Below are 11599 nucleotides of genomic sequence, written 5' to 3'. Positions count from 1 at the left end.
TGGCTTATACCCTAAACACTTACACAATTATATTAAGCATGCATGAGGCACACTTCAGAAATTAGATTCTTTTATCTTTATCTATCTACTGAGCTCGAGAAAGGAAAAGAGAAAAGAGAAAATGCACAGACATAACAGATAGCGTTTGTCTGCTCCTGCTGAATGTCAGTTCTGTTCATTGTTTAATATTAAAAATCATGATGCTTCATTTTAATGCTAACATTTTATTTGAAAGAAAAAAAATAATCCCCAAATCTTGCCAGTTTATATTTTACAATTTTTCTAAAGAAACAAAAGCAGTTTTATCATGAAACAAATCTTTTCAACATGAACGTGTATTGAACAATTGCAGTATATCCACAAGCAAATAACTGACATTCTGGACTAAGCAAGAAATACAAGGTCACCTTTTTTCCCCCCTACTTGTTAATGTCAATGTCAGAATTTTCTTTAAAAATCCCGTAACATTTCAGAAGTAGCTCACAAAATGAACTGCAAAATGGTATTTATATGAAGCACTATTTATAATAAAAGCAAAACACTGACAGTGACAATATTTTTTTCAAAAATGCACATTTCTTATGTAGGACTCTCATCTAAAATTAAGTGGAAGTTACAGGCATTGAGCTCTTCTCGAATATGTATAATAAAGGATTTTCTGAAGTGTAGCTTTTCTGAGCTCTTCTTCAGGGAAAGTCTTATGTGATACCATGAAAGAGTAAACTACTATGAAAACTTTCATTTTAGATGCAGAAAGTCCTTATTTTGACAACACATTTTTAGCCAAGGATGTTTTAAAGTAAGATTTTAGAAAGAAAAATGTTACCTGTTCTTCTTTAAAATGAAGAAGGGGTACTGAAGACTTTATGTAAGCTTATCTGTTCGCCTTGTTATTGTGGGGTTTCTATTTTTCGCATATTTATCTGTTCACAAAATATACATATAAGTGCAATTATTTTACTCCCGTGATTATGTTACAGAAAAAGGACAGAAGGCAGGGAATTACCCTGAGATAAAACAACATTTAACAAAGAAAGCACTGAACAGAACAATTCCTACTTTGAGCGGGGAGCTTTTTATCCTGTTTTGTACCCTAATATGCTCATTTTATAATAATCCCATATAGTAATTCTTAGAGCTATTGTAACAAAATTGTACAATCCTTCCCAGTGAACTCCTCATATTAGCTGACCTTCACTTCTTGCAGGGTCCGTATTTGCTACCTGGCTAACAGGATGTTCTACTGAGGAGGCTTTACAGACAACATTGCAGGAATACAGTGCCTCCATGATTCTGGTAATACCCAGTTTTGCCCTGCATCCAGCCTAAGAGGTGAGGCTCTTCATGCTTCTTGCACTTTGTTATAATCTCTCTGGTCTTGAATTACCTGTGAGCCACCCTCTGTATAAATGACCATGCTTGTCAACTGCTCTCTTGCTGTATCAGGGCTTACAGCTTCTGCTTTTAGAGCAGTACCAGACTGCAAAATGTCTTGAGACCCAGCTGTCTCTATCACAGCATGTGAGTACACACCAGGCTCATCCTGCATGTCTGGTGGCAATTCTGTGACGATGTAATGGGTTGCACCTTCAGAGAAGTCACCATCAGAGCCCTGAGCCATGGCTTGAGCTAATTCTTCAGTGACAATAATCTGTGATATTTGCCCATTTGACTCAACTAAATCCATGTGTTCACTTTGGACACTGAGCGTGTGGCTACCAGCTTCCTGCATAATTATCTGAGAGCCTTCTCCAGCTACCATATGCACAGTCCCTTCCTCATTTACAATGACCTGAGTGACACCTTCTTTCATCAGCTGGTCGGCTGCAGCTGTATCACACACAGCAAACTGTAATACTCCTTGGACCATATTCTTGAAAGCAGCCTGAGCTCTCTCCTGAGATGCAATTATAGCCGATGGGTGCATGACCTGTGTCACTACCTCCATAGGTTTGGTATCTTCCTGAGTCTCCTGAACTTCATGGAACATTTGTATTTCTTGTCCCTCTGCATCACTAGGAATGCTGGGCATCTCTGGGTTTGGCAATTGCAAGAAATCTTTGTGACTAGACCTGCTTCTGTCGAGGAGTCCAGATTTGTTTTCTGCGTCACCCAGCTCTGTTACAGCACAAAGCAGGGCATCTAATGCCGAGGAGGACTCTGAAGGATGGACTGTAGCTTCAGAAGCATCTAAAACTTCTTGTTGCATTATCTGCTGCAGTACAGTGCTACTGGAGTCAGGAACCGCGTCTATTTGAACAGCGTCCTCCATATCAGCTCCTGCTCCTTCCACCACTACCACCTGTGTTGCACCATCTGCTAACTGCTCGGTAAGTATCTGCCCAGGAACTACACTACTCACATGTGAGCCGTTCTGATTTGTAGCTATGACTTGCCCATCCTCTGTGATGTGGACCACCCTGGCCATCTGACCAGCCATTGCCAATGTCTGAAGGGTAGCCGCGGCTGTTTCTTCCACAGAGGCATCAATGGCAAAGTCGCTGTCATATCCTTGAATAATAATAAATTGCTGAACTTCCTCAGGTGACTGTGGCTGTCTTCTACTGCCCCGAAAGACCTTCTCCTTAACTGGAGAAACTTCTCCCAGTGCTGCTGCAGTAAAAGGACTCGTAGTTTCCACAAAGGTTGCTCCTTGTCCCTTCAGACGGCACTCATAGGACTTGGACACAATGCCTATAAGACAAAGCATGCTGTTAACATGGTATCATGGCAAATATCAGTTCATTACTTTAACAAATTCTAGCTTAAACAGAAAAAAAATCCTTGACAATTTCTAGATTTCACTGGCAGAAAACACAGATAAAATGAGCAAATGAACAAAGCCAATTTGCATGTTTTTCAAATAATATACTTACAGGTTGAAATAGTTGCAAATTTTAACAATTCTGAATCTTATTAACAATTTAAATGTGTTTTTAAAAATATCCTATATAAAAAAGACAAGATAAATACAGTAAAGTTAAAATCCATTAACACACCTTTTATAGAAGATCCTATTGGTGATATTTCAGTACTTCAGTAATGAATTTTAGGATCGTATATTACATTAAACATGTCTGGGTGTGAAAAACTGTGGCTGATCATCTCGATACCCTGCTTTTTGTTGGCAAGGTAATTGCCATGCTGTCATTTTGATGCCATTGTCTTTGTCTTCATTTCCCACCCAGAATCTTCTCCAGCACACCTGAGTGACTCAGTCACTAGCCTAGTTACCTGCAGAAAACACTCACTAGCTTTCTCACCCTCAGCAGGATATTCTATACAATATCATCCAGAGAAACCTCAATTACACTTCCTAATTATTACTGCATGAAATCAATTAACAAACAATAATGCCTGTAACTTCCATATTTCAACTACTTGCTCTGCCACTTGCTCTGTTTTTGCATCATTAAAGGTTTCCTTCTCAGTTCTCACCACTAACAATAAAGCTTCAGCAAGGCAAATGGTGCCCACAGCTGTACAAAATCATGCCCACCATCCTCCAAGCATGGCCTCGTGTGTTTTTGGGAGGATGTAACTGAGAGGACCTGTGACCACCAGCTTTGTGAATATCCATGGAAGGACAGCTCTAGTACTCCCTGCCTTTCCATGGCAGTGCCACTCACCAGCACCCACGCAGCTCCTGCATGTGCTGGGAAGCAAGTTCGGGCCACACCCAGTGCACACCGAGACAAGAGTGGGTCCTGGACACTGCGAATGATGTGAGGGTCTAATGCCAGGTAGGCTGTGGAACAGCTGATTAAGTCCATGCTGCTGAGACTACCCACATCCATGCTCCAGTTTAAATTCACCTACACAAACTGAAATCACATCTATGGAATTACAGGTGTAGCACTTTATCAGTAACACAAATAGCTATGCCATTGCTTGCTTAGGATAAAACAGGCAAGAAAAAATCCCGAGTCTTACAGTCAAATTTCAGGCTAGCACTGTACTTTCCAAGCCACTTCCAGTGAACAATGTGTTCCATTGAACTCAAGAGACCACGAAAATTATACCAAAGCTGGTCTAACTGCTTTCACCCAAAGCACAGAGCTGTCAGGCCATGGTCCCCCAGAGAACTAAAATGGGTTCTGAAAAACCAGACTTGTTTGCTTAAAGGTAAGTTCACACTTAGAAGCTGTGTTACTCCAAGACTGAGTACCTTGGAGCCTGTAGCAACTTGGTATGCTAATGTGCATATCAAGCTAATATTCCAGAATAACATCAATGCTTAAAAGACTGAGCTCTTATAATGGCATCCATCTATCTATCTATCTATCTATCTATCTATCTATCTATCTATCTATCTATCTATCTATTTTCTATTATGAAGCTTCTGGTGGTGAACTGTACTGTGAATCACAATAAATAATTTTGTCAAGCTGAAAGGCTGCAAATCACCTTCACAAGTCTAAACTGATGTTATACAACTTTCTTTATCTTATTTTTCAAGGCAGGTTATCTTTGGAAAAGAAAATTAACAATTTAAACCATTAGAGTGTTTCCAGGGGACTTTGCATGATAAATCTAGCACATGCAATTGAAGTACATTTTATCAGGAGTAAGCAAGAAGGAAGCTTACTGTGGTACACTGGTTCTTACCCTCAATTTTCCTGTGCTCTCTGTAGGCACTGACATTCACAAGACCCCCCAAAGAGCAGAAAAAGAGGAAGGGGAAATCAACATAAAATGACAATTATCTTAGCTCCTCCACATTTTATAATGGAGTAGAAGTAATTAATTCTCTCAGGAATCTTGCTTTGTTGACATGATAAAAGAGGAGTCTGGCAGTGATGTGGCACAAAATCAAAATAACTCTACAAATCATGCATTTTCTACTGGATTTCAAAATCCAAATAACTCTACGATCATAATTTTCACACATACACAGTAAAATCATGACACCTTTCCCCTAAGATCATGATAATTTATTTATGGGACACAGCATCTTCTGTGTTGAGGAGAAGCTCTGGTCTGGGGAAGGGAAAGAAAAAGGAAATTCACCCTTTTTTCATCTCCTCAAATAAATGCTGCGCCTGCGAATCTGTGCAACTCCAGTCTTTACTGTGGAATTGAATGGGAAGTCTCCTGGGTGAAGAGCTATCCAGTGAATCCCTCGCAGCACTGATAATTATGCCATTCTGACTGCTTACTTAATCTATTTGAATCCAGAGGTGAGTTAAGCCACTTCCTGACCATTAAAGTAAACTACATGGGTAAATACTGCTGTCACTAAGGGGTGTGATGAAGCTTAACTACACCAACATCTTAACCTCAGCTCAGTGCAACCCCAGCTATTCCATCACAGTTCATAAATGCGATTGCAGGTCCATCTTTTGATTCAGCAATTTAATAACTTCGAGTGCTGTCAGTACTGCTTTGAAAAATGGCTCCTATAAAATGTAACAGCCTCAATCAGATTGTAAAAGATTCACCCACTGAAGATTCTTCCATTTCAACTATAATGAATTAATGTTGAGCTGTGTAGAAGTTCAAGTGTCATTTAAACTAATGTGAATCTACTGTAACTTTAAATTTTAACTGGACTATGACCAAGAATTCACTAGGAACATCAGCTTCAATTTTAGTGATTTTTCATGGTAAATATGAATTGCAGATTTTACTGGTTTTCTTTTGTTTTGATAGTGTAAAGCCAGGGAAGTAGGGAAGATATTTAGAAAATAACATACGTTGAGGCTTAGCTGGTATTTCTATAATGAAGCTTTGCTATCCAACACAACATTTGTAGGAATTTTTAAGTATTTAAGGAACATGTCACATTATTTGACTGTATGTAGCAACAAATCATGCTGTCCCAGTAAATCCAGCCTGCCTCTCGCTCCCTCTAAAAATGGGTAAAGAGAAGGGGTAAGTGTTGGCTGACACGGCAAACATAAGCTGCAATGCAAGCCCACATTAATATTAGGGAAAGTGGACTTGTTGCTGATTGCATGTCATGGCAAATTAAAAAGATACACAAATAGGTATTAAAATGACAAAATATAATGATATGAGAGCTCATACTCAGACAATTTGTAAGGAGGTGTTTCATATCTAGGAGTGCAATGATCACAGAATTGGTTTCTTTCCAAGAAGTCTGTCATTTCAGCAGAGCCATTATTTATCAGTTGGAGACCTGAGCGACTGTTAGTTTTTTATTTGAAAATGTCAGGATATTTTAGACATTAAATCCATATTTGCAGGTTATTTTAATTCTCTGAGACCACAAACTCCTGAAATAGGGCTAAAAGAACTGCTTTGATGTTTAATGTGCTTCTGGGAAACTGCAAATAGAGCTTAGTACCTTTTCCCCCTCTCTCTTACTCAATACCTGACTTCCTTTTGTACGTCTGTTTTATTCTTTTGTTACTGTCATCATTTGTTCCCCACAGAATAAATACGTTATTCTTTCGTTAAGCTTACATTTAATTAAAATGTACAGGATTTGTGCAGTAAACTCGAATGAAACAAATAAAACAAGGGCCCCCTCTCTTGAAGGCATACGTTGTGAATGAAAAATGTCATTACAGACTAAAAAATTTTGCAGTAAACAGGGCCTACAGAGAGAAGTTTCCCCCGTAATGACATCCATAAAATACACAAATGGCACTTTTAGTACCATCCTGAATATGGCATTTTCTGTGCTCTACACACAATCTAAATGGTTTGATCATAGAGCATAATACTCCATTGGGTTTATAGAACAATCAATGTTCCATAAAATGATGTATTTATCCAATAGTAGGCTCAGCAGTTACTGGTGTATGACATTGTAGGACACTGGCTTTGTACTGTTCAGCAGCACACATGCTGGCTGTAAAACTTATCTAACACTACTTCAACAACTTCATCTCATCTGTGTCAAGTAATTTGTTGAAGCCTCAGCTTGGTTTAAAGAAACTTGTAATAAAAATTCATAGAATTTTCAGGAGAATGAAAGCTGATGACAATAGAAAGGTCACATTGTGGCGCCACTCATGGGGTTGGGGGTCAGCTGCAGTTCTAAAACAGAAAGTAGATTTCATGCATCGTGTAGCAGATAAAGATGGCATTAAGGAGACTTGTCTCAGAAAGGAACACTTAATGCACTAGGAAAATTTGGGCGAATATTATATGTAAAGCACCACTTTGCTCTCAGGCAGCAGACTCTTTAGAATTCTAATCCTTCCCCCAAACTTTTAGCAAGCAGTTGTGTGTGGTGAGGTTGGGCTGAGGACATCCTTCACAAGGAGCACCTTTAGGACAAAGCAGTAAGTCATAAATGAAATAATCTATTATGACGACAGAAATGATCTGCATTTACACAGCAAGCTTAAAACAGCTATTTTTCCTTTTCTGTAAAAGTTCTAGGAGGCCTGATTATAGCCCCCTATTCAGCAACACTTCATTTTTCATACTTTGGTGATTAGGTACGTTATTTATTGACACAAACAAACATTTTGTATCTACTAAAATGCAATTAATATTAAAATTGTGAGCGCAATGAAACATCTTTTCCTTCAATTAAATACAACCTCTACGGAATTTGAAAGATACAAAAAATTCCACTTACATCTAAAATCACTTGAACGAGCAACTGATTTTCTTATTTTAAAAGATATTGTCTACATGGCAGCACAATATTTTCAATGGTATGGTAAGTCCACCATTCACATTCATAAGGTAATAACTTGAGCCTTCATCAAGTTACAAGCTTGTGCTCTTTTTTCTTTCAATTATTTTTGTAATGATCTCTACTTCAATTAAGTGCAGCCTAACAACTGTGGCATAATGTCAAAACTTTGGTGTTATCTTGATTTTTGGAGGCCATGATAGTAATGCATTTTTCAGATCTCTGTTCCTTGACCACAGTAAAAACTATTCTTTATCATTTGTAAGGCTTTTATGTGCAAGCAATGCATGGGCCAGCATTTTTTAAACCAGCTTGTTAAGCTACTAAATAAGAGGTTGTGAAGGCTCATTCATGTCTTCTGTTGAAGGAAAGAAAACACAATGGGTCAAAACGAGAAGTGAAATAAATCAGCAATCCAAAAGGGCCCTGTTACAACTATTAAGTCCACAAAGGCAGCAAATGTTAGTAAAGTGGTATAAATAAGTACACCTATAGGAGACTTAAACAGCTCCCTAAGAGTCATAAAAAAAAAATCCACCACTGACACAAAGAACATAAATCTCAAGAGATTACCAATATAGCAACGCTTTTCCCCCCTTCAATAAATTATTGTTGTAAAAAGAAAATTAAAGAAACAAAAAATATCACCAATTCCCAGACAACGTTCATAGTTCATTTTATACTTAAAATACAGTAATGCCATGCTTCAATACTGAAACTTAAAACATCCTTAGCTCCTAGCTTTGTCCTTAAGCATTTAATCATGTTTGGAAACTTCAAGGTCTCCTAAGAACTGCTTGAATAAAGGATGAAGTTTTAACACTCCGGGTATCTTAAAAAGCAGGAGCTGTCCTTTAGCCTTCTTAAAATGCAAAAGAAAGTAGTTTTGTACCATTTTTTCCTTTTGAAAAACAGACTGAAATTTCCTGCTTGCTATTTTTACCTTCCACAACTTACAGAATTGTGACAACAGCCACAAAAAGAAAAAACAATCACCAAAATAAATAGCCAAGCCATTCAGTTAGGCAGTTTGTTTGGTTTGGTTTAGTTTCCCTCCACTGTCCAATTAACCTCTGGGAAAGGCCTTCTCTGTGAAAAATTTCAGTTTCTCTTTTCCTGCACTCCAGGTCAAAAATGAACACTATAGAGCCCAGCGTTACAGCAGCTATGCAAATAAAATGTATACATACCAGAACTCCCACTGATCATGGCAAACATGCACAGCGTTAACGTGCAGAATCTACAACTGCCCAACCTGCACAGTACCTGGTTTTCTTGTAAACCACTTTTTCTCTTCACCTGCTTGCCACAGTGCAGGCTTTTCTCAACTCTGACGTGTGAGCAAAAACCTACTGTGGCATATACAGCAATTACCTATATGGGTAAGCAGCATCAGGAATGTCTTTGGAGTATTTCAGCTATCTCTTCCACTGCAATTTAGCAGGTTGAGATGAGGATAGCCAGCCTGGACATTTCTTGGCAGGCCAGCTTCAAAGGCTACTCTGGCCCTCAGTTTGGAACAACTGACATTGATGTTACGAATGCACTCCTTCTGTTCTATCCCCTGCGGTGCAACTGGAAAGTGCATTTTTAGTACTTCTAAATCAGAATCACAATTTCAAGGTGTTCTGATTGTGCTTGGTAAAACCAGAGATTTCTGTTTCCTAGGCAGACAGAAAATAGAACATGAAAAATAATAACACTAATATGAGAAAACTGGGGGAAAAAAAACCCACAAACTCTGCTCATAAGGAAAATTGTCTGAACTTCCCAAAAAGGTCTAGTCCCAGACAGCAATGGCTTTGTCAAAAAACCCTCTTTTAGTCATTATTATCTCAGAAAGAGTTTTTGTTTTTCAAGAATACATACATTTAGATCCTGGTTTTATAAACATTTATTTATCAAGTGTACTGCTTACTGCCATAGTTAGCCTCAATAGTCTCAAAGGGACTAAACACGGTAGCTTGCATTATGCATTGTGTTTGCATAATCAGGCCCTTGGGATTCACAATTCTGAAAATGGCTGGCCTTCCCTAATGTTTGATGCACATATACCCACTAAAGAGAACAGACACTTGTAAGGGATACCTAAAATAAAACATCACGTTATTAAACCATCAAGCAGAAATTATATTCTTCAGCATACCTATCAAATATGAGTATCGTGATTCTCTGTATTTATCTATTCTGATTTATGCGCCCTTTGAGTAAAAAGAAACACCTGTTCTTTGCTCGAGGGCATGTCTCAACCCATTTGAAAAGCACAGCAGTTTTTAGGGGGAATTCTTTGGTATAACTACAAATAGTAAGTTTCCTTAGTTCTTTTTGTTAGTTTAGACAGCAGAAACTACCATTTCAAATGTGATAGTCATATCTGTATTTCATTTATAAACTCAACTGTGTTACAGTGTATATTCATATCTTTCCAGAGTAAATTATGAGAAATAACCATTTGTCTTCATTGTAGACACTTTTGCATGTATAGTAGAAAACAAACCTCTATTCAATAACTGCACAGAGGCACCATTAAAATCAAATTTACAGTAAACAGAACCTGCAGCTGGGATAAAACACTAACTGTTAGTATTTTAATTATCAGCGAAGCTTTCGGAGGTCTAACATCTGCTCATAGACAAATGACAGCAGCTGCTTGTGTACACTTAAACCAACATGAATTTCTTCTATAAATATTAAAATTTATGTATGTATGTTATGTGTTCATTGTGGCTATATTCCTGTTAAGCTTTTTAAGTACATAGGGTATTTTGAACTTCTTTCCTGTGGCAAATTCATAAAGGGCTGACCTCCTCAAAAGAATGAGAGGCAAAGGCAGCAAAAATTCTTGAGTCTGTAAATTGAAAATATTTAGAGACAGTACTAGAGGTCACCCTCTGTCAAGATGTTGCTAGTAAATGCTAACAAAACATCAGCGACAAGTTCTGATCATTGTGCACTACAGTAACTTCAAGGACAGGATTGCTCAGCATGCAAGGTGTCAGGTGTCTGTAGAATGGCTTGTATCAAAAGCTAATGTTCATCTAATAAGTAAGCAATTAACGCATTATCTTATCTTGAAAAAAATATTCTGTTTCAATATCCAAAGCTTTGGAGTAGATGACTGTTCTCTTTTTTGTGGACTTCATCAAAATCATACTGGAATGAGCCCTGATTCGTATATTAGAAGCAATAAACTGCCAAGGAAGAAGGAGCTATGCTGGGCAAATATGAGATTGGCTAATTTTGCTAAAAAGGGCAAACTTCATACCTTAATTTTGCAGGTTTTTATCTAGGCACTGATGTACAGTTTATATCTTCCTTTTTGTCTCTCACCTTCTTGGGAATGTAGGAAAGGAAACCGGAGGAGTGACACACATTCATTCAAGAGATAAAGCTTGATACAGTGAGAGGAAGAGAGCATTACAACTAGTTTCAGAAGAAAACAAGCTTTTGCTTTGTAGTTTTCACTTTACAGGTTTTCAGTGGAGAAAGATCTCTCCTTTGCTTTTATAGCATCAAGTGTAATGCCAGTGGCAAATAATATTTAAGTATTTCTGCCATAGATCTACAGCTGGAAAGGAGCACTATAATAATTTAGTCTGAAAGTTGTAGGTCATGCAAACTTGTGTTTTCAAAAAAAACACCAACATGATTAGATGCTTCAGCCTTACATGTGTAACCACGATATAGGATCAGCCACCAGTACAGCTGCCAGTGGTACATGGCATAAGATAAAGGTGACTCAATTGTGAAGGCAGTTCCCAAACTTCTCACTCCAAAACTCACGTCTCAGTGCAAGGGAAACAACATCTGAGGAGAGGGAACAGGGCTGGTTATAGGTGGTACAGGTACAAATGCACAGGCTTTCCCCTTCACTAGCCCCTCACTCCTCCTGAGGCACCAACAGCATCAAGGCTTATCATGCCCAAAATGACGAGTGTTGAAACACATGCTGATTTTTAGCTCAGTGTGTCACAGGCTTAG

At 38.2% G+C, this 11599-nt stretch overlaps 1 protein-coding gene across 1 annotated transcript in view; it reads right to left on the bottom strand.

The window, feature by feature from the left end:
• Positions 1-210: 210 nt before the first annotated feature.
• ZNF407 (zinc finger protein 407) overlaps positions 211-11599 on the bottom strand; it is a 352657-nt gene continuing 341268 nt past the window's right edge. Inside the window, exon 9 of the mRNA XM_071554926.1 lies at positions 211-2694. Coding sequence (XP_071411027.1) covers positions 1343-2694 — 1352 coding nt within the window. The 3' untranslated portion in view covers positions 211-1342. The remainder of the gene's footprint in view (positions 2695-11599) is intronic.

Source organism: Pithys albifrons, chromosome 4 (assembly GCF_047495875.1).
Source record: "Pithys albifrons albifrons isolate INPA30051 chromosome 4, PitAlb_v1, whole genome shotgun sequence".
NCBI classification, from domain to species: domain Eukaryota; kingdom Metazoa; phylum Chordata; class Aves; order Passeriformes; family Thamnophilidae; genus Pithys; species Pithys albifrons.
The sequence above is the reverse complement of the archived record's forward strand: the minus strand, read 5'-3'. Positions and strand labels throughout refer to the sequence as shown.